This window comes from Rhipicephalus microplus, chromosome 3, assembly GCF_043290135.1.
Source record: "Rhipicephalus microplus isolate Deutch F79 chromosome 3, USDA_Rmic, whole genome shotgun sequence".
Lineage (NCBI taxonomy): Eukaryota > Metazoa > Arthropoda > Arachnida > Ixodida > Ixodidae > Rhipicephalus > Rhipicephalus microplus.
This window is the reverse complement of record NC_134702.1, coordinates 39,837,174-39,860,999: the sequence shown is the minus strand read 5'-3', so window position 1 is coordinate 39,860,999 and position 23,826 is coordinate 39,837,174. Positions and strand designations below refer to the sequence as shown.

General features: G+C 45.1%; 1 protein-coding gene across 2 annotated transcripts; it reads right to left on the bottom strand.

Annotated features, from left to right (window-relative positions):
• Window positions 1-987: 987 nt before the first annotated feature.
• On the bottom strand, window positions 988-22,397 carry LOC119176342 (cyclin-L1). Of its 2 annotated transcripts, none has more exons than XM_037427576.2 (12): window positions 22,141-22,397; window positions 21,441-21,515; window positions 21,195-21,304; window positions 20,295-20,415; window positions 17,056-17,120; window positions 12,605-12,704; window positions 12,377-12,478; window positions 11,063-11,204; window positions 9,952-10,036; window positions 9,032-9,262; window positions 1,882-2,161; window positions 988-1,149 (listed from the first exon to the last, which is right to left on the bottom strand). In XM_037427576.2, exons 1-11 carry the CDS (start codon window positions 22,369-22,371, stop codon window positions 1,885-1,887), a joined length of 1,539 nt encoding a protein of 512 aa, XP_037283473.1. In that variant the 5' UTR covers window positions 22,372-22,397; the 3' UTR covers window positions 988-1,149; window positions 1,882-1,884. The 2 variants fall into 2 exon arrangements, with proteins under 2 accessions (XP_037283473.1, XP_037283481.1); XM_037427584.2 differs by having other exon boundaries at window positions 9,952-10,033.
• Window positions 22,398-23,826: the final 1,429 nt, after the last annotated feature.

Here is a 23,826-nt window from a genome sequence, read left to right as displayed (position 1 = left end):
AACAGAAAACTTAAAAAAAACTTTTATCAATAAAGAGTAGAACCTTGAGTTGGCCATGGAATTCAATTTATAAAGAACCATGACATGACTGATTGATTGATTTGTAGGGTTTAACGTCCCAAAACCACGATATGATTATGAGAGACGCCGTAGTGGAGGGCTCCGGAAATTTTGACCACCTGGGGTTCTTTAACGTGCACCCAAATCTGAGCACACGGGCCTACAACATTTCCGCCTCCATCGGAAATGCAGCCGCCACTGCCAACCATGACATGACTGACTGAAAAGTTAAATCCCATTTTATATTTAAACTTTCGTTAGTCACACTTAAAATTTGGTCTCCAGTACCTTGGCATATGTAAATTTCTGGCATATACTCTCAAACCTCACTATAACAAAGTTTCATCTTGCACGAAAATAAGTTTATTTAAATCCAAAAATTCGTTATAAAGGTGTACTTTTAACAGGTTATTGTAACCCATTCACTTCGTTATATTCGGGTTTGTTATATAATGATTTGAGTGTATACACAACCGATCTAATGCGTATCGCACAGGGTTAAAATGAATTTTTTTTTACGATAAAAACAGTTAACAAAATCGCAACAAAAACAATTTTGATGCAGTAGTTGTCCGCCATCAGCAATGGCCATAATCTCCAATGCAAAATAAGAAAAACTAAAGCTCGGACATTGTCATCAGCGGCGGCATGAATAAAGGGCACCTAATGGCCTACAAATGTAGCAGTGGTACCACGCTTCTCCAAAGAATAAATACAAATGGAGTACTAGTGCAGGCTTTCCCATTTCAAGAAAATTACGACTTGTGATGTAGTGGGTGCCATGCAAGTGTACTTGTATTTTTCCCAAAATCGTTAAAAAAAGCATCTGGAAAGGCTGGCCTTCCAGCTTCCGCTGTGCCTGTTCAGTGCCTTTTGCACAGCAGGCTTAGTGTTTTTCTTCGCGCAAGGAATAAACAGTGAAGACTGTTGTTGTAAGAAAATGCTGTTCATTTCTTTGTACATTTTTTTTCTATACATATTATGTACACACACACACACACATTCATTCTCTTTCATACATCATGCAGGCTGATTCCTCTTTTTTGCTGCGATGTTATGTACAGATGAAGCGCCTTTCACAGAGGCCTCCTAGATGGAAGGAAAAAAAAAAGCGGAGTTAATTTACGGCAAGCACTACACTACAATGACATTTGGTCACACTTCTCTTCACAGCTATACATATCCAAACGTTTATTTGAAAAGGAAACAAGGAAAAAACTAGATACGGAAAGCATGTGGGTGGCGCCCCTATTCCAGGGCTCCACTGGCTTTAGCGGCCCGCTACGCCTGGTCGAGGAGCGCTAGTTGCACTCCCAGATCCTCGCTGGTGAGCAATGTCTCCCACTGCTCCCTTGCGGAAATTTTGCCGGCTATTTGCGGCGAGTTAATTTCGGTTGGCCTTTTCCGACAATCCCACGGTATGTGGGCGGGAGTGGGCCTGCCTCCACACCACGGTAGCAACTTAACAGTTGCAACAATAGCAGTGCCGAATTTTTTCTATCAACACACACTTGTTTGAATAAAAATGCTCAAATACTATGAACCACACACTGCAATATCCCCGACTTGTAACAACCATGCACGAGTCTTTAGTGGAACCACGCAGCAGCATTGGTGCATCAGCTCAATGTGATGTTTGAAGTGAATTGCTCCTCACCACACTTCGAAACTTTCAACTTTTGCTACTTCGCTTTTCGCTCTAAGCAGAGCCTGCAATTCAGGTCTACAGGAGTCTTTGTCGGAACTGTGGCGCTTTGACAATCAGGCTATATTGTAATACAGCGGTATCCCATGAAAAACTTGGCCAAGGGACCACTTTACCTTTCACCTCCGGGCTGTTATGGCTGTACGATGGTTCCGGCCTTCCCTGGAGCGCTCCTTTTTTGACGAAGAGCGGTGACGCCGGTGATTGTGTTCGCTGTGGCTAGGTGATGACTTGTGCCGCGACGATCGGTGGCTGCTAGATGAGCTCTTCTTGCTGCCATGCCTATGTGATGGGGACCGGCTGCGAGAACGCGACGAGGCGTTGCGTTTTCGCTTGTGAGAACTGTGTCGCTTTGAGTTGGAACTGTCTTTGGACCGTCCATCTTCAAGCTTGGACCTGCACAGCATGAATCACATGCAGCTAATGAGATTTTTTTACAACTGCAGAGTTTTTTACAACTGGTGCAGCATAATTTTGCGAAATTCAGCATAATTTTGCTGAATTTGGTGCAGCATAATTTTGCGACATTCTTACTGCCCATAATGCAGACTGGCATGCCAGACGTCTTTGAATAGCGCTAGCACTAGTAAATTAAGATAATTTAATAATTATTGTTTATGCATTGGTTCAACTGTACAGTGTGCATCGCTTACACTAACAAGCAGTACTTACTTCATTCATATTGCGCCGATTCACATGTGCTATATACACAATAAAGACTGATGTAACAACGGTTATTCGGTGTCATTTATGAAAAAAAAAAAAAAGTTTATAAAATTTCAAGATGGCAAATACAGTTTCCAGCCAGGTAATTAACTGCTGGTAATGCGGTATTCACAGAAGAAATCAGTTTCCCTGGCACACCATGTGAACACCATCGATAAGTTTATCAAAGGACTGTAAGAAACACTACAGTTGAACAAACCTCCTTATAAGAGACAATACAAATGGGTATAAGAGACACCAGTGTTCCTAGAGTAAAATACATGTTGATAAGAAAATGAATATGAGGTACTTTGCTTATAAGAGACATCTCATAAAATACAAGAATTGCTGCCCAGAGACATGCCTCTTATAAAGGGGTTAAGCTGTACAAGCAAAGAACCGAGAAAGCTAAAGATATTCAGTTGTACAAAACCTTATTTCAATGCTTATGCTTGCAAAAAACCTTAAATGTTGCCTGGTACAGTCGAGCCCGCATAAAACGAACCTGAGCATGACGCGGCATCCGTTCACTGCATCCCGAAGTTCGTAGTAAATGAAACACAGCTTAAAAAAAAAAAAAGCTGCCAGTGAAAACACAAACTTTTTTTTGACCCAAAAAGTTCGTGATACAGTGTTTTGAAGAGCAGAAGCGATAAGGGCGGTCTGGAGTTCATTCAAAACGGAAGGGTGCTCGTTCGCCGAGGCCCGTGGCATAAGCTGCATGAGGCACTGGCTCCAAAGTTTCGTCGTTCTCGCAATCCGATTCCTCCAAATCGCTCTCGCCACGTGCTTCATTCACAATGCCCCAATCCGTGCACGGTTCCGCAGTGTCGGCATCATCATCAGCCGTAATTAAACTATCGCAACGGATGCCCCACCCGCTCTCCCAGGTCTGAATCGACGACGCGCTGCCACAAATCGTCGTCGCAATTCAGAACCTTCAGGCTCGGCATCAGGCCCCACGTCGACGAAGTCGGCCTCACGAAAACAGTTTCGTGCGCATGTAGTCGTCACCGCCGCTCACGAAATATTCACCATCTCCACAGCTGAATACCGGGACGCCCGAAGCGGCAAGTTGGCTGCCAGGTGGTCAACAGCTACGAGCAAGCGCTCCGCAACGCGGCACCTAACACGCGGATTACGCTCAAGCCAAGCGGTCACACTTTCGACGTTTTGTTGTTCGACGATGTTTTTGTCACTACCTAAACTAGTTTTTCATGCTGATCTCAAATCTCTAATTTGTTTCTTAATATTTCAAGTGGTTTAAAAAATATAAAGGTCTGAATCTTAATTAATTGCATACTTCTTACGGGACTTCTTGGCAATTTATTTTTGCTAAATCCAAAAAGTGAATGCATAATCCCAATGCTGGAGACTTGCAGTAGGGGGTGATGCTATTTTTATCCACTTGAAGGCATTTTATAAGCAAGAAAATGGACGAACACTTATGGTCACTTTATTACAATAAATTTCTCTAACTAAAATCTTCAATGGTAATTTTTGAAGTGATGCTAGAGAAATAGAAATAGCATCACCCCCTAAATCATGCATGTAAAAACGAATAAAATGATACCAGCTTTGTCGCATTCACTCAAGTTTAACATAGAAAAAATCCCCGTAAGGCCGAGTGCAATGTGCAAAAACATCGAACTGAGAAAAGCGCGTTTGAAGTTTCTAGCAACTTTAACTTTTGCTAAAGTGAAGCTACAGCGATATTAATGACATCATTCTGTAGCTCTATATTATAGGATAAATGGCCATGCTATATTTCACTGTACCCACCCAGAATACCGTAATTACTCGAATCTAACGTGCACCGTCTTTCCGGTTAAGCGAGTTCATAAATCGCATGCGCGTTAGAATCGAGTACGAAAAAAAATGAATACGATCATTCTATTGCCATCAGCATTTCCAAAATGGCGCCCCCTACGGGCATCAGCAAGGTGCGTCGGCCGTTCCCGAAACGTACGTGCGGTACTGGCGGAAACAAAAGCAGTAGATTGTCGACAGCAAAGCTTCACGCAAAGGCTTCAGTGGACCACAGTAGGGCCGGTTTCCGCAAATTGAAGAGCTGCTCGCCGAGTATGTGCTTGAGCAGCGAGCGGCACAGCGGCCCGTGATGACAGAACTGCTCCAAGTGCGGGCTATGCCGTAAGCTTTTGAAAAAGGTTTAATGCGGAGCCAGTTTAAAGCGAGCAGGTGCTGGCTGACTAACTTTATGAAGAGGAAAGGCTTTTCCCTCCGAAGGTGAACAGGCGTATGCAAAAAGTTTTGCGGAGGAGTACAATGAAAAGCTTCACAGTTTTCACAGGTTCGCCCTAAACTTGCGGCACAACAATGGCTACCTGCTTGGGCAAATTGGGAATGCCGATCAGACGCCTCTTTACTTCAAAATGCCTGGCACCACAAACGTCGAGAAGAAGGGGGCGAAGCAAGTTCGCGTGCTAACATCGGCCCACGGTAAAACTACAGTGACGGCAATGCTCTGTTACACGTCTGATGAGCACAAGCTTCCTCCGTACCTCATATTTAAATGGAAGACGCTCCCGAAAGGAGTTGTTTTTTCTAGTGGTGTGATCGTGCGGGCCAGCGAGAAAAATGGGTGCGCGTTGTAATCGCTGTCTTACTTTTTTTTTCGTCACGGAAATCAAGTGCGCGTTACAATCGAGGGTGCGGTAGAATCGAGTAAATACGGTACTGCTCACAGCTTGTTCTAGAACTATAAGATAGTCATTGACTCAGCATGAGAATTATTTTTTTACTTTGTGGTCATTCCAGTGCCTTGCAAGTGAAAGGAACACAAAAAAAATCATGTAATAATGTTGTCCTTGGATAAGACACTAGATTTACACAATGTTTAGGTCTAAAACCAAGAATATTTATTTTTGCAAAAATTCTCACTATTTGCTATCGTGACTGTTTACAGCGGACCAGGGCTGTAAGCAGAGTCCCCTGCTGGCTTGTGACGCTTTGACAGTCTTTCCTTTATTGAACTGCTGTCGAGATGCTCTCTTCGTGATTTTTGCAGCCTGCCCTTGTCCTTCTCAAGGCTGCGACGCACCAAGTTATTGCCAGCGCTGTAGCCCAGCTTCTCGGCAATTTCCACGTTGCTCTTGGTTGTGCCTTGGTTGAAGCGGTTGATGGCTTCGGCAACTGCCCTTTCAATGCTCCGCAAGGATGCATGCTGAGTTTTGGGGGCCTGCTGCCAAATCATAGCGTGCAGGCTCTTACTTGGATTCTGGGTGATCCCATCGCTGCACCTTTCCAAGAGGGCATTGTCGCTCAGCCTTCTAAACACAGGCTCCAATGCCTCAGTTACGAAATCAGGCAGGCTGTCCTTGTGTGGTGGCGGCTTCTTATTTTTCGCAAGAGCTCTCTGAAATTTGCACCAGGATTCAGGGCCTTCAGGGCAAAGGTCATGCTTTGGTGCCTCGTCAGTTGAAGACATGTGGTTCAAAGTTGCTAGAACAGCCTTCTGCATACCTGGAACATCGTTCCTGTGGCTTTTCAATGCGTAGCCATAGTATGAGGTGATCTCCTTTATTTTTTGTTGCGTAAGTCTGCCCTTTCCACCAAGTGAGCCACCTGGAGCTTTTTTTTTTTTCTCTACAAGGGTAAGTAAGGCAGCTCCCATACGCTTGTGTACATGATTTATGCAATCCTTTTTGGCCACCTTCATGAAGCCGTACACCTCTTTTTCTGTGAGTGCATGGGATGTCCTGCTGTCACCGTCCGACAGCAGTGTCGTATAACGAAGCTTGTGCTTTTCAAGTGACCACTCAAACAAGCGTAGTGCTGCCTCCACTTCTGTAAGTCCAGCATTACAATCAACATTCTTCTGGCACAGAGGGGCATGCTGAATGAGCCAGGCAGAATGTCCTGCTTCTCCTTCCTTGGGTCCTGTGGTGCAAGCCAGGCAAAAGTTCGATAGCACGATATGGTCCATCACGAGGCCACTATACATATCAACAATGCAGCCAACACATATATGCGAGCTATGTCCACGTGTAAGCCAGGTGCCGTCATAAATGACGTCAACGTTTCCGGGCGCGTTGCCGAACTCTGCATAGAGCTCCTTGACGCGAGCAACGCCCGCCGCTTCGCATTCGGCAACGGTCGCATAGCAGGCTTCTTTTATTATATTCATGTGGCTTTGGTAACTCTTGTGGTGAAGCCCTCGATGTGAAATGTTCATCCTGGCGAAGACGTCCGACAGAGCCGTTGCCCCCTTGCCGATACTGTTGACGGCCTTCATGGCACGCATATTAACTTCAAATGGCCTTATTTTGGCGACGGTCTCGTCGGCTATACGTCGGGACGAAAAACGCTCTTCGCGAAAGTCACAACTGCCGCACGTGACTATGAGCTTCGAACACAGCCCGTACTGTTTCTTGGCCTTTGAAATAGTGATGCTTCTTTCACCGCATTCTGGGCACGCGACAAGTCCAAATAACGAGCGTATCGCCGCCAGATCAACAATAACAAATTCTGTCCCGTTTTCTTTGCCACCATCCTCCAGATCAATATCTAGTAACACGGAACTTACGTTCCGTTGCGCACTGCGATGCGAGTGATGCCTTCAAGCCCGCTGCATTTCTCGCGCATTCAGCTAACTCGTCTGCCGAATAAAACGCCGTGTCAATGCGGTCTAGGATGCTGCTGGAAGTGCAAGATGACGATCTGACGACACAATTTGATGAGGTGCTGCTGCAAGGCACAGGAGAGTGCACCGCTTCGGACACAAGCGGCCGTGGCTGCGCGCCGACGCCGGAATACGGCGCTTCGGCGGCATCGGGCAAAATCGGCTGCACGTTGTCGGCTGCTTTCTTCTGGCGGGCGCTCCACGAGCGCCTCCGTTTCATGCCGTACGCTTGGCGTGTCTTCTTTAGATGAGCGTCTCCAATCATGCCGGCAAAAGACGGAAAGTCGGTGCGTCGGTCGCGTAGCAAAAGAAGGCACGTGCGGGAAGCAGACGAACGTGTGCGAACGGGAACCGGCGGCTGACGAACAATATATATATATATATATATATATATATATATATATATATAAAAAACGCGGGCAACTTTGGCCGCATCAGCCAATGGGAAGCGAGGAACAGGGGGCTCGCATGGTGCACGCGCCCTCCGGCCAATCAGCAGCCCGGAAGGGGGCTCCGGAATAGGGGCGAGGGCAGTTGTATTGTTTAAGCGACGCCATTTTGAAGGGTGGCAAAATGCACACACAGGAATCAGCTTCAAAACAAGCCCAAGGTGGCGGCGATCGGCCAACTGCCTCGCCGGCGGCGCGCGCGGGAAGTTTGAACGAATTTGACTTGCCGTGGGTTGTTTTGCGGCTCTTGTGGCGACTTCATAATCAATTTTAATCTATTTACTGATTGAATTCAGCGTTCACAATTTGAGGACACGTGCTTATAGGTCTAAAAATTTCAAATATCGCATTTTCTCAAAATCAACTGTTTGGCCATTTTTCACCATTCTAAGACCCGCGTCCCCCCTTAATTACGGCCGACGATGAAGCCGACACTGCGAAACCGTGCACGGATGGGGCATTGTGAATGAAGTACATGACGAGAGCGATTTGGAGGAATCAGATTGCAAGAACGACGAAACTTTGGAGCCAGTGCCTCATGCAGCTCATGCCACGGCCTCGGCGAACGAGCACCCTGCCGTTCTAAATGAACTCGAGACCGCCCTTCTCTCTTCTGCTCTTCCATTACGGACTTTTCGGGGCAAAAAAGTTTGCTTTTTACTCAACTTTTTTAAAAGCTGCGTTTCATTTACTACGATTTTCGGGATACAGCGAACGGATGCCGCGTCACACTAAGGTTCGTTATAAGCGGGCTCGACTGTATAGCCGCAGACGATCCGAAGCTGAAGCTCAGTTGCTTATTTCATGGTTTCATTCGCGCAGTTGCTGGGTGCATCTGTGGAACGATGCCTTTTCCAATTCCAATGCTTATCATTTTGTTCACGCTTGGTCAGTGTGGCAACTAATGAGAGCGGCTGTTCGTCCACATTACCAACAAAATTAGCTAGCTGTGAGTGATAGATAAGAGTGGCATAAAATAAGGCAAAAGTCACTGCTCCATGATACCCTGCTGCTATCTCAGCGTTTGACAGCGGACAGCTGCTGGTGTTAACATGTTAATGCAACTGTTTGGTTTGTTCACGAAAGCGGTTGTAGTCATTGTTTCAGCGTTTCACCATGGCCTCGCTATGCACAGGTGAGAATCGCGTCATGACGCTACTGGGATAGAGTACAAAGCAGGGGACACTTTTTGAATTTCGAGAATGAACGTTGCTTTGTTTTGCTAGTTCAGATCGGCTATATTTTTCACATTTCACTACAACGAAATTTTTGCTTCAACAAAATGTTTTCTGCGCCCCTTCAGTTTCGTTGTAGTGGGGTTCGACTGTACTGCATTTTTTCAAAAACCACTTTTTTGCGATTTTTCACAATTTCAAGAGCCGCGTCTCCCCTTAAAAGATCCAACTCTGACGCGGCAGACGTTGCCATTCGAACCCGCCCACCTTGAGTCAACAAAACGAAGCATCCTACCTAATGGGAGAGCTCAACCCCGAGCCAGAATCCTTGTAGCTCCGAGGCGGGGTGCGTCCTCGGGTAGGAGCGGCCAAGGAAGGAGGACTGCTGCCATTGCTCGACGAGCTGGAGTGGCCCTGGCGAGAGTTCTCCTTGCGGCTGCGCACTGGGGACGAGGAGGGCGACGAAGGGCTGGCTTTCCGTTTGGTCCCCGTTCCGGGAATGTGGTTAGAGGCAGTGCGGTCCACCCTGGGAAGGCCAGAGCAAGGGAACCCGTGAGCAAAAACAGTTGCGACACCAGTGCAGAGAGAGCCTTGGGACTTCTCGATGAGGTTTGTAGAGTTGCTCTGCGGAAACACTGAAACACTCACAAAGCACCTTGAAGGAACACGCCAAAAAGCAGCATTATGTCCGATACATAATCCAAAGGAAGAGATGCTAACATTATGTTCGACATCTAATGTACCCTCACCATGTCAATACATCTCACAAGCATGATAGGAATGGTTCTATCATTTAGAGCAGCCATCTTTTACACACATAAATACGCAACACACCATCTGAACATTTTTTAAAGGCACAGTCATTCCAACAAAAGAAAATTTTTACTTGTTACATGCCGAAAAAATGTACGGCTATGGCAGTTTAATATTGTACAAATGTAGCAAATTCCCGTAATGCATCACTGTATTCGCTCTGAAGAAACTTCAGCTTTTTAAATTTTATATGTTGTGGCAGAGTACCCTGCAAAATGACAATTGAATGTGTCATGCTATGAACATTACAAAAATAAGGAGACGCTTTCACCAAATGATTTTTTTTATAGCAACTAATTTTTAATGCAGCCTGGAAGCACAAGTAGGCATTTGTAGATATTGTTAATCAGCAGGTTCATCTTTCCCCCAAATAATATTGGCACCAAATAAAACCTCACATACCTAGGACTTCGCTCAACTGCAGATTTTGCTTCTTCCTTCTTTTTCGTCGTTGAGTCTAGTATGGGCGATTGTCGTGGTGAATCTGCTTAAAAAAAGAACAAAAATAACATCAGAACTAGTTCAATCACACAGACAAGCAACAAGCAACGAATGTGCAGAAATGACAACCGATCAATCGCCCTTTACTTCAAGTGACCAGCTCATAGTTGGACGGGAATCACCCTCCACATCCGCCAAATTACTAGGTGAAAGACCGAAAATGCAACAGAATCTTGGTCAATGAAAAGAGCTAAATTTGCAATTGCTGCCTGAAGGAAAAAAATAAACCCCTAATTTGGTTGGTTTTGTATTTGACTGATTTACTTTGACTATGCCGTTACTTATGGCTCATAGGAGAGACTCAATAGGCACAACAAATGCAGATATTTCAACCTAATGACTGAAATTCACTTAATTTGGCTCACAGTTGGGCGTACATTTGGCATCTAGACAGCCGGGGTTTGCTGCTTTCAGTTATACGGCAGTAACAGTGTCGGTGGAGCATCTTGTCCTCGATTGACGCAGTGTCATGTGGTTGTACCGGTACAGGTCAATCACGAGATGCCACACTATGGGTATCTTATACCCGCAGCTTCAGCTATTCGGATACATCATGACCACGAGAGATGACAAGTGATGCAGCAAAGCCGTCTCAGTCGTATTGGTCGACAGATGAACAATGCTATAATGCCCTCAACAATGCTAGCCTTATTGCAAACGACTTCTGCAGAATCTAGCAAGGTGGCAGAAGGGTCCTCTAGTGGTTTCATGTTACAAACAAGTGGTTTTCAATTGCTGCTTCCTAACAATGTATGAATAGTAAATTATGAATTTAAAGCGAACAGTGATTTCGAAAGGAAAGTAGGTTTCACACACTAAAAGGAAAAATGAGCATATCTGTAATGACCCAACACATTATCTTTTAAAAGTGAGATAAGAAGTGCAAATGTCATTTCTCTTTTTTTTTTAGTTTCAAGCAAAGTGGAAGCAACTTTGAATAAAAGCTGTATTGAATTTTCAGTAGAACCAAGCCACTTAGGACAAACAATGACAGGAGTGGCATGACCCTTACTGTTCCTGGAGCTGGGTGAGAAACTGGAGCCATTGCCGAGGTTGGGTGTTGTGATCCCCGAGGCTAGCTTGGCCCGCAGCTTGGCTTCCAAGTGCGCCTTCTTCAGCTCCTCAACCTTCTTCTCCAGGGCCTCCGCATCGGGCTGTTGGCACAGTAGACGACATCACTCATGCTGCAAAGCGCATTTGCGCAACTCTTCTTTCAACACCCGCACGGATAACAGCAAATGCTTCCAAATCCCATCAGCCAATTCGAACCAGATTGTTGCGGACAGCCAGGGAGGTGTAATCTCAACACCACCTATAAATCAACCACTCGAGCTTTACGACTTGTGATAACTTATGTCTTGTATGCATGTGATGCTGCAACTTAATGTTAAATGCAGTGCCTGGACTACGTTTCTGATGTATGCCTCAGATACTGGCAATAAAAAAAAGATGCAACTAGCAAAATTATTGCAAAAGCAATTCAAGAGCTCGTGAACTGCAACATTCTCCATTCAGTTCATTTATTACACCTCGTTCTTCAATAATCAAACTACACAAAAATTGTAAAATGTGATGGTGACCAACTCTACAATTAAAACAAGTTTACAGCTGTAACAAGGACTGGGCACTGCATTCATTGATAAATTGAATCAACAGAGGTCTGTTGAACAAGCATGCCAAGTTATAATCAGTTTCCTGCAATACTTACTAGAGTGAACTCTGGTGCTAGTGTCTATGGGAGCTGCAATGCACTGCATTTCAGCCAGCATGGGAATGATAGATAGCACACAAATTTGCCTAGTTTTCGTTCTTTCGGCTCTGCTTGGCTTCTTGGGTGCCTGAATTCGCCTTGCCGCAAGACGAAGTTCAGCAAAAGATCATCACTTACGCTTTATCACTTTCACTTTTCTAAGGCTCACCAACTATAAATGGCTCAAAGTTCACAATGGTCTGTGCTTTTGTTCAAAACAACAATAAGCAGATCCACAAATGCGTCCAAAGCCGCAAGCACAAAGACTGCGCAAACTTGTTTACTACCCACGCTGGCTGAACAATCACAGCTCCGGAGCCCCCTTCTGGGTGAGAAGCTGGAGATGATCTTGGGAAAATCAATGGTCGCAATAACCCACTTTACCAGAAAAATGCAACAGGCACATTCAAGACTTGATGTTACCAGCATAAAGATACTGCTTTTGTATGTAAAGGTACAAGGCTTGAAGAGCAGCGCAAGAGAAATGCCTGTGGCAGCGCGATTAGCAGCTGCATAAAATTGAGAATAGTAATCTAAGTTAAATGCAGTTGCTTCCAAAATAATGGTGACACGCACCTTTCTACAGTAGATGCCCAGAATCCTTCTGCAGGTATCCTGGATGTCCTCCTCTTGAACATTGAAGACTGCATACCATGGAGGCTGGTTGGGAAGGGCAATCTGCAATAGGAGCACACAAAAAAAATTATGCTATTGAGCTTTCTACCAAAAGTGGCCACAGCCACGTTGAACATTACGCACTCCCTCTGGAAGTGCAACAGTACCGCTCGGAAGCAGATTCCTCACCTGTAGCAACCTAGCACTGAGGTAAATGCAGGCACATGCTATCGTTTCAGGGCTGTAACGGACGAAGATGTCCGTGCGCAGGCTGTCATTCATGTAGTTCCTGCACAAGGCAAGAGAGAAATCATGAGCCCAGGCGATCGAAAGGCAGCGCCACAAGTTTGCGGCACATCAAGCGACGACACAAGCAAAGGACACTGCATACCGAGAAGGGGCTCCTGCCAGTGTTGAGGCGTCTCACTTTCGTTTAAAGAGAACAAAGACCAAAAGTGTTCTTTAACAAATCAAGCCTGCGTGTCACCCTTAACAGCCTTTTCCGGGGACATTAACGGGCAAACGCTAATGGATCTGCCAATGGCTGAAATGCTAATGCATCTGCAGGGATCAAGATAAAAGAGTCCACAGAGATGGTCACCCACCTTTCCAGTCAGCATGACATCACACACAAACTGCCAAAGGCAGGGCAAAAAAGAGGAGGACGACGACGCTACAGTTGAGACGCACGAGTGTCCGAGCACCAAGTCCAGTTGCAGTTGGTCAGTCCGTTGGGTCGAGCCAAGAGAAGACTCCGTTGAAGGCGTCACTGAATCCACCAATCCCCCCAAAAGTCTTTAGTAGGGAGGCACACTGAAAAAAGTTTGTTCCTGCCACTTATCACAACACCACCCTGAAAGCTCTACTGGTGCTTCAAACATCACACCAGCCCCTCCGAAACCTGCCATGCTTTCAAAAAAAAAAAAGAAAAAAAAAACAATAGGAGAGCGTGTGCATACCTGGAGAGCCTGAAGGGGACTCTCCCTGTCAGCACAGTCGGCGGCAGCGGTCTGCGTGAAGCGATATCGACGCTCCCACACATAACAACAGCGGAAGATTGCCTCTCTGCACAGTCAGTCCGTAAGTCCAGTGCCGTCGGCGAACTGTCGTAGGGTCCAACGCTGGCCGTGAACTGTCCGAGCACCACGCAATCTTCTCGTTGAAGACCAGGAATAAAGAGCAGGCAGGCAGCATCACAAACAAATGCGTGGCCCGCTCCTTTGTGCCATCAATGGGCGGCAAAGGGAGAGAGCCACGACCGAGGAGCCTTCTCACGTGCAGTCATTGTCCCGGTGCACGCGGCCGACACCGTGCATCCAGGCGAGCACGCAAAAAAGGAAAAGCGCATGGGGGGACGGCTAACATGGGGCGTTCGCGAAAGCGCACTGGACGGCACATCGGAGCAAAGCACCTCAGAAATGCTTCCCTGAGAGCAAGGGAAGCTCTCCGGAGGGCAGGAAAGTTCCAAATCCGCCACAGTAACAAATCCTTCTCCAGTGCACGGGCCCCTCTCTTCGTGAGCGCCCCATTTTTCTCAGAGGCTTCACCACAATAGTCACAAAGGGGGAAAAAGTGTGCAATACCCCCAAGGTACAATTAAGCACAATCACACACTTCGTAATACGTACCGACTCTGATGCGACCACCACAATGTGTCAACCATGTTGTCTCAAACGTCCAGAGTCTACACGACTGGAATGATCACACATAAAAGCCACGGATAACGTGCGAGATGTTCACAGTTTACATTACATTAGCACCATCGATTGTGGAAGTAGCCCCGCGGCAAGAAATACTGAGCAGAAAAATATTTGCTTCCTAGCCTAGTATTCATAGCCCTTAAGCAAACACCAGCCCTCTCCAAGTTAATGCAGTCGGCCACGTGGTGAAAACAACAGGCCGATATTTTTATACAAACAGTGATCAAAGTAAGTGCTTATTTAGCTACAGCTTTCTTGCCGCTCAGTAGGCTTTAAGTCTTTCCGTTAAAGTCTGGCATTTGATTTTCAACTTTAAAACGGCAATGCAAAGAAAAAAAGTGAGCCCCTTCATGAAAGACAATTTTAAATTCCAGATTGCCAATAACTTCTAGTTTATCAATGGCTTCAAGATCATCAACACACGGCCCAATTTTAACACAGCACCAATTAACTGAAATCCCTTGTTCCCAACTACTAGTAAATGTTCCAAACCTTCAACTAAGCCTATGTTTCACTTTCATTATTTCTCAAAGGTGATTCAAACATTAGCTTTCCCATACAATGGAAAAAAGTAGTAAAAGAGCTCACAGCAGGGAAGGCTATCATATGCCACATTTCCAGTAAAAAAAAAAGGGATGAAAGGTACCACATTTTCGACAACTGCATTGTTTCTGCTATTCTCACAAGCTGCAGTGCATAATGTCTACAAGCTTATTTTTCACGATCAATTCTTTACAAGACCGTGTTGAAATTTCCTTTAAATAACAGCAGCTCTGTCTAGCTCAGTTGCAGCAGTCTGTATATAAACTATATCAATACAGCCAGCTATAGAAATCATACTTAACCATGAGAAGAGCAAAGAGATTTTTTTTACTGATAGCTCAGTCAGCAATTCTGAACAACACCCCAAGGAGCGCACCTGAGTTTACTTAGATTTTAAGACTAGCTATGAACTTAGCTCAGGTGACTGACTGTCAACCTACAATTTTATCAAGCACTCACCCACAAGAAAAAGAAGGGTGGTGACACAGCCTCTCTCACTGCTACCTTAGTGAGCTTCAGCAAATAAACACAGCAGCAAACTCTAGTTAAGCATCTTAGCTCCTTTCAATACTAGGTGCTGGCTTGGCTTCTGTGACCGCTACTCTACAACCTAAAATAGGGTATGTACTCTCAGACAATGCTGTGGTTGTCAAAAACTTGACCTTTCTTCTCTGTCAGCTTAACAGAGACTCATGTCTTCTTCACTGACTCATGTGCAATCTTGGCAACCGATAAACCCTGCACCACAGTAGCAGTAACAACGACCATCACCACTGTTTATGTTCAGTTATAGCCAAGCTCAAACGTATCCTCATGTACCAACATTGACATCCGCTGTCCGATAAGTCGGGTGTCCTCAAAAGATCTGTTCTCTTTGCTTGCACAGTAAGCCTTAGACCCTGTTTCAAGGCAAGGGTTGCGATTTCATTTTTTTTGCTCAGCGCTGGCTCGCTAAGGCTTGCCAAACGCATCTAAGATAGGCTGATGCCTTAGCATATCCCTCAAAAACAAGGGCACTGCCCGAGAAAACCAAAAAAAAAAAAAAAGGAAAGAAAGATAGGAGGGGAGCCACTAGGGAGCAGCATCACAGAGAAAGCGAGGAGGCGTCAGAGCAGAAGGGCCACCAAACAAACGCACACCGGGCACAGGGGGCGGGCCCGAATGCGAGGGGCAGGGAGGTACCCAGTCCGCCGGCCAAGTGCGTCCTGCCCGACGAGGGAGAGGAGGAAGCACCCGCGTTGCGTGCCAGGCATTCTCTCTTCCCAGGTGGATTGGGCACGCTGCTGGCAGGGTGGCTCTCTTTCTCTCTCAGGTGTATTGCACCTACTTACCACCTCAGTCAGCTCACCTAAGCTCTGTTAGGTGGAAACCCAGAAGTCAACCCATTAATGCCAGTCACCACCACAAGGGCTCACGCACACAACAACACAGAAGGCACACAAATGCAACACACAGAAAAAAAACTGGCAAATGCATTTTTCTATTTCTTCTCTCGCACACAACACCTCGCAAACTTCATTTGCGCAAAAAAAATAGCTGCGAGGAGACCTCATTACCCTTACAAACACAGGGTAGCATGCAATCCTTACGCGCAGACACAGACTACATGTTTCCTGGCTGTTATACAATTTTATTCATCGTCCACTTTTTCTCACAGCAAGAGGAGACAATAAAATATATTCAACAGGTCCTACCACATACAATTCAGTGCGGTTTGAGGTTGTCACAATGAAGTGCCAACATGACATGATAGCACAACAAGCAGCTTACATCAGATTCACTGATAACAAAACGATAGGTAGCAGCCAAACAAAAGTGACTGAGCAGGTCACCCAGGTAGTCCATCCCAGGTTATTAAAAAAAAAAAGAATTTGCTTTGCATAATGATTTGGCTACACTCATCAGCAATTAACAGCAACTTATAAGACAAAACCTTCATAGAGACAAATGCGAAAGAAAGGCAGCTGACAATTACTACCGTGACTTTGCTTACCTAGCTTAGTGAGGGACGCCATCTCAATGAGGGGAGCACACGTACACAAAGTGAGAGCTCGAACGCTTGCAGAACACCTTCTCAGTATGCTTTGAAAAGCCGTGAAATGTATGCACAGAGTCCCGCAATTTGGCCATTATGCTTCCTCAAGCGTAAAGCCTACAGTGGTAGGATGCACACAGCTGGAAGACTCCCCCCCCCCCCCCCCCACCCACCAATGAAGCACAGCAGCGTTTCAGGAACGGGTTGCTTTCATGTCAATCCTACCCACTTCTTATTTTTTTAATTTCCACACGAATTCAACATTTCACGGCCTTCTAGTACACATGCCCAGAGTGTAAACAGCAGGAAGAGAGCTTTATCGTTAACGGCAATAAGAGCATGAAAAAATGTGCAATGCTTACCAGGCTGCCTGCATCAACTTCATATTCTTCTCACAGTCCAACACTTGCAATAACGTGACAATAATCTGAAACATCCCAAACACACGAGTTATAGACAACTGCGGAGCCGTAGACGAGGGCTTCGACCACATGTTTTTTCACCTGGGTATATGGGCTTCTCTCGGAACCTGTCAAAACATTTACCATGCTTGCCTACACTTAGGCCTCCCCCTGACGATCTCATGGCTGCTACCAAATACAGCTCAACCAAGCTGGCTGCCGGTGCAAACGGGCCTTAATACCGTATTTACTCGCTTAATCCTCGTACTCTCATAATTCTTGCACCCCCCACACCGCCCAAGAAAAAATACGATTTTTATTCCTCGAGTAATTATCGCACCCCCGAAAACTGCCGCAATATTGTCGTCCGCTCGTTCCAGCCATTGATGATGATAGCGCGCACCATCTCTTAAGCATTAAGCGTACTATTGCACGGAAATCCAATACAATCCAAGCCGAAGTGGCCAGTGCGCGTTGCGGCGTGTTTTGTGTGTTGTGTCGGTAATCTTGGCATGTTATGGAGCGATACTGAAGCCACACGGCTGCTTCAAGTTGCAAGTGATAGATCATGCGCTGAACAACGGCAACAGGGCCGCCGGTAGGCCCTTCGGAGTCTACGAGTTTTGTGTTCGCTACTGGTGACGGCAGCTAAAAGCCACCAAGACCCGTTGGGCCTGTCGTGTGCCTAAAACTGGGATTGGTGGTAAACTTTATTTCTTCAGAAGGAAACTGCGGACGATTCTGTTAAATAGCCGTCAGCCCAATACTGACGTCCTACGCCTACCTTTTGAGGACTCCTGTTGAGTGACGAACGCTATTGCTACGCCCACAAGCTTTGCGTATGGTATTCTAATTCTCGACTATTTGCTTCCACTTTTTGTGTCTCAAATAAATCTTGTCTTGTGTTGAACCTCTGCTTTTATTATTGAGGTAAGTTTCAATTAGTACTTTTAAAGCTTGCTGTCTGTTGCTGTTGTGAGAATCCCAATTTGCGGCCACTTCGTTTTCTTTTTCACTCAGTACGTTTTCGTGAAAAGTTTTCCCCGCGTAATTCTCGCACCCCCCCCAACATTGCATCGGTTTTCCGGCAAAAAAAAGTGCGAGAATAATGAGAGTAAATACGGTACTTAAAATCACATGAAAACTGCATCTATACAACAGAACCAGCCATGTAATGAGCAACACGAAAGGGGGCTAAATGTGTAAAGCAAGTCGAGCCTCACAAAGTGTAACAGGCTTCAACAGTAATACAAAATGGGAGGAAAAAGCAGCCCTGCCCGGCAAAGCTTTTCAGATACGATTTACATAACTATCAGCTGTTGAGAACACTGCATACTACAGTGCAATGTAATAACATGGTTAAAAAGAGGTTTTCTAGATTTGAGGTAGTCATGTCACTTGTTTCACGACAGTGCCAATGAGCAACAGGTTTGCATCTCGAGCTGCTTTTCGCAAATCACTAGAGATCACTCGTGCACCAACTGGAGTGATGTAAGTGTGGCGTTCACGAACAAAATACCAGTGCAGCTCTAAAGGTCAGGCAAAAATGTGACCGGACTCAAGGCCAAGGCCGTGCCCAAATAGAGTCGCTATAATATACCTGCACTTTATACGTAACAAACAGTTCTCTGGGGGTAAAATCTGAAAGTTAATGTGTTCCCCAATACATTTGCTTCCACCAGCTAATCAAGGCCACAACAACAGCTGAACAAATTTATCTTTCATGTTGCTCACAGCATTACTGAATGATGTGCATGTTTCCGTCTCCACAATGAACACTTTTGGAAGGACAAGTGGGAAACGATTAATGCACAAAAGAAAGAATGAACAGCTAGTCCTGTTCGGATCTATACCCGTTTTTTTTTTCCTCTTTGGCATTTTGTAGCAACCGAAAACAAGACATGAAGTCCACACACAAGCAGTACTGCAGAAACACTACTACAGGACATCACACTTTAGGATAATTGCATTGAACCAATGACATCTTTGCCAAAAAGAGTCAGCCATTTAGAACACAGATCATCAGCAGGTAAGCTTAAATGTAGCTAAACATGGCACTTCTTGCTTTCTAAATGTAGAAAGGCGAAGATACAAGTGGCATCAAACAAGGATTTGTAAGCCACGTGCAACCCCTCCAGTTTTTTCGTTTTCCATAAAGCCTACAGGGCTTTTATTTCAGCACTCGTAGTATCTGAAAACTCCGCATAGTGTTCCATACCTGCAACTCACATGACTCAATGCTCATTTAAAGCCGCTGCACGGCGAAAACTTGGAAAAACATGAGGAAGGTGGGAACAGAGCAAGATACATGAAAAGCAAGAATGTAAAGAGCATGGCGGCCTCACACACGAGCAAAGCTGAACTCGCACTTTGGGATCCTCACACAACTCGCAGGCGCCTTCACGTTTGAACCCGCAGGATGACACATTTTCCTAAAGTAAGGCCCTGCAACAGTAACCCCTGCCAAAGCTTCTCCTGACCATGTGGCCTCCCTGTCATTCAACGAGTGAAGCAGAGGCAGAAAAAGAAGGTTTTCCCGTGGAGCAGCGATTTTCGTGAAACTTCCCCAGGCACATCCAGTCGTAATTCTGCCTTGCTGGCATAACAGACTGACGATTTTGATGCGATGAAGATTTTTAAACCATTGCCTCAGCCTACTAGTACAAAATAAACTACACCTGCCAAGACCAACACTAGAGACCTATGTTAAACTACGCCATAAAATGTGAACAACAGTAGGATGCGAGATCCTTGTCACCCTTACATTGAAGGGAACCACATATTTTGTGTGAAACAGGGCAAGATGTGGGAATGTACATTTTCACTGCTTTTAAGAGACAACTTCACTGAGTGCGTGATTGTGGTAAAATATATGCAAGTTCACTGAGAATGCAACACCTCCCAAAGGTCGTGGGGAACTAATTGCACCATCAGGCTGTGGTGAACACCCACAGTAGCGCAAGACACTGTGTACTAATATCAACAATTTATCCGATTTCAAAAAAAATAAAAAAATAAAAAATGCATTGGCTTTATGCAAAGACATTAAAGGTCTCGGATATTGCTCGCATCTACATTACACTGAACGCCTGCCCTCAGAAGGCTGAAACGTAAGGCTGTTGCCCCCCACAACAGCAATACACGTGGCTCCCCATGCAGTGACTAGCATCCAAAATTAAAGCACCCAAAATCGGCCTCACCTTGTGTGGGTGCTTGACGTGGACACAAAAGCCAAGCTCCTTCAGCACCCTTCTTTCAGCCTTTATTACTTGGTTCTTGAGGTTAATGTAATTCTGGTCTAGAATCAGCGGCTGTATGGTTCTGTAAAAAACGAAAGTACGACACTACAGATAAACAAATGTCCCTCGGTTTTAATTTTTTTTGAAGAAGTACCATTAAAAAAATGAAAGCACGTTACAGAAGCTACTTACGCACCTCCTCGTTATCTTTCAAGCCATCACTTGTTCTTAGTTTTATTCACACTAACGTGTCCCACATAAATACAGAAATTCAGCATACAATGAATTGTCAAAAGAAAACGAATTGGAAGGCCTGTTACACTCAATGCTATGCAGTAACCTGCTCTCTAACCTGAAGAGGTTCAGAGTCAAGAAATTAGTCAAAAGTGTGCGACCTGGAAACGTGAAAGAAGACGCAATCCTGAAATTGAACATCCAAGGAGCAATATTGAAATTGTTTGGACTCCAAATCACTAAATATTTAAGGGGATGTATCATAGCCGTTAATGCTTAACGGCTGTAATGGTGCATTCGCCGACACGAAACTTCGATCGCGTTAATGCCACAGCATATCAAAATTGGAAATCATTTGTGTAAAAAACCAACATGGTGGCACCCCCACACAAGTAGATAAAAGTTGTCAATATGCTAATAAACCCCACTGCCACTAACGTACAGGGGAATTCATTTCAAATGACACCGACCATTTACTTTCTGACAATTGAAATTAGGTTACTTGAACTTCCCAGAATTTTTAGATTTTTTTCCCCAATAAATAGAATTAGCAAACACCTCACTGTACCAAAAACTGACATCTGTTTTCAAAGCTGCATTGGTAGATATGCGTGCAAGAACACTCACTTTGCTCCCTTGACTTGCTTGATGTGGTGGAAGATGTTAACCACATCCCTTATTCTCCTGGGCGCCTCTTCGATTTTGGATGCTAGCGTAATACACGCCATGGCCACAATCTGAATAAGAAATAAAAGATGCCCATTTAGCATCACGAAGATATGTAGACCAATCTAGAGCGACATGCTAATGGAACTGACGTACTCATGCAAACAATCTCGTGCACTTTTTTTTTTCCCCTTTGCAGTTTCTTACCTCCATGCTGTGACGGACGAAAGACTTGGAAAAATAGAACCTATGGAACAGCACTTGACCAGTCGCCATTGCAACCTATAAAAGAAAAAGAAGAACTTGTTTATCTAGGACGCTGACGTAGCTATCAAATTATTACACAGGAAAGCTCTCTCTCTCGTTTCCGGGTATGATGGCAGACTCGCTAGGGGAAAAAAAAAAATTCGCGAGTTTCAAAGATACTTCAACAGCCGCGAACTCATCACACTGAGATTAGAGAGCAGCGGGACATTATCGTCGCAAACAGCGGACCTGGCTGCTGCGTAGTCGGGGAAAACACGGGGCCAACGTCCTCGAGGAAGTAACTTGCTGGGGATGCAAGTAATCGTATGCGTCGCTCATCAGACTACAACGTGCACCTCAACAGGGGTTTCTAAGGATAAAATTAACAAAGGGAAGGCGACAACGAATCAATCCACAGATCTGGCGCACTGACCTCCCCCCATAAGTAAAAAAAAAAAAATGCGAAGAACTACGATTCGCTTACGACACAAGGTCGCAATGCAGCTCGTTAGGCTTAGCACTGATCGTGGCGAATATTTGCATTTTAAACCTTTGAGGAAGACGAAGGGGGGCAAAACGTGTCAGGCGATGTCAAGCCATTGAGTCGCAGCCCAGCCGATAGAACACCGGGCGCGATCAAAAACGAGGTCGAAGTATTCACCTGAGGTAGCCGTAGCAGCTTGCCGGACGTTTGAATGAGCTCACATCCCAGTATCCTCAGGTCGGTTTCGGCGTTGCTGTCCAATCCGTCGGCGTTTGAAGGTGTTGAAAGCAGTCTCTCGGGCGGCAAAATGCAGTTCTCCAGTAACAAAATAACTTTCCCGTGCTTGGGCTTAACACCATCCGCGTTATTTTGCGTACTCGCAACCGCCATATTCGCACTGCTAATCATCCCGATGACGGCGGCCACCAGGTTCTGCAGGGTATCACTCCGCTTTCAATGTAACCCCACCATACTTTTTTTTATTTGAAAACATTTAGTGCCACATTAAACATAAATAAATAACTTTGCAGTTCAAATTGAGCTTGCAATAATAAAAATTGCAAGCAAAAAAGAGTATGCCCGTTATGCCTGCATCGTAAGTGAGAACTATTTCTTCAAAGCGTACACGTCACGCGAACGCATGCGCCCTACGCCCTTTCTCATCTCGACGAGGTGCGAATCCTCCATGAGTGTAAACGTTTCGCGAACGTTCCGTTTTTTTTTTTTTTTTTCGTCTACGGTGCAAAGGTGTAGCGCTATGTACGCTGACCCTTTGTCCTGAGAAGTATAATCTACTATCTATAAAGCTGCGAAAAGCGCTACAAACCTTGGGCGGACACACAAAGGAAGAGAGACACATGCACGAACTTTAATGAAGCGAGAATTCTTAGCAGCAAAGCGCACGGCTTGGCAAAATGCTCGCTACCAGGAAGAACAAAACATTCGGGAAACGGAACGCCGACAAAAACTGCGGAGATGGCAGGTCACCTTAAAGTTGGAGAATTCTCGAAAAAAGTCCCGCACTGTCAAATAACAAATAACTGAAGCGCATCGCAAGAAAGCGCGCGAGGAACGTTTTTGAGTCGCCCACTAAAAATGGCTATAACTAGTAGAGTTCGATATATGACGATAACTAGCGGAGTTCATCTGTGAGGCAAAGGGTGCGGAATGCACTAATGCGTCTGGTGTTGCCGCCGATAGCTTGATACTTATGCCCATGGAAAGTCATTGTTATGCCGTACTGTACCAACGTATAAAAAGTTTATAATGTTAGAAGGCTATATAATTAGGGCCCGGAGCCAGCCCACCCCCTTTTCCCCGAAATTCGCAAGTCACAACCACCTGGCATTTCTTCGTTGCATTGCTTAATACAAATAACAAAACCTAGAGAAACTTGCCAAACTCGTTGTGAATTTTGTTATCTGTAACAGTATTGCGGTAGTACTCTGCCATGCATCTGACTTTCGACTAAAGCTCCAGTAGACTTTCATTACATTCTTAAGGTACCTTTGGCATATGATGCACAATACTAGCATATAAATACATTTGTAGGCGGACAACGCAACAAAAGATGTACAGCTCAGCGATGACACATTGATAGTACGTACTATATAAAGACAAAGGGATCACTCCGAAAAGAAAAAAAAAAATTACATATTACTTACCAGTGCAATTGCCCCAGTTTTTAGTTTCATTTTCACTCTATGACCTACTCGTATTCACCAATTCATAAATCTATGATTATCAATTATCCACTTTGTATGCCCCTTTCCTAGAGACACTGGACATACAGTCTTCAGACATCTCTACAAGAGATCTGTTTCAACTTAGCTGATACTGATATGCTGAATTTTACACTAATCA

What these genes read in the sequence shown, in the direction of transcription:
- LOC119176342 (XM_037427576.2), bottom strand. Translation starts at nt 22,371, where the DNA reads ATGATTAGCAGTGCGAATATGGCGGTTGCGAGTACGCAAAATAACGCG. An exon ending in CTCACCCAGCTCCAGGAACA is followed by an intron (nt 10,037 to 11,062) that starts GTAAGGGTCATG and finishes TCTTTTTTTAAG; the next exon opens with CAGATTCACCACGACAATCG. An exon ending in GGGTTGAGCTCTCCCATTAG is followed by an intron (nt 2,162 to 9,031) that starts GTAGGATGCTTC and finishes CATGCTGTGCAG; the next exon opens with GTCCAAGCTTGAAGATGGAC.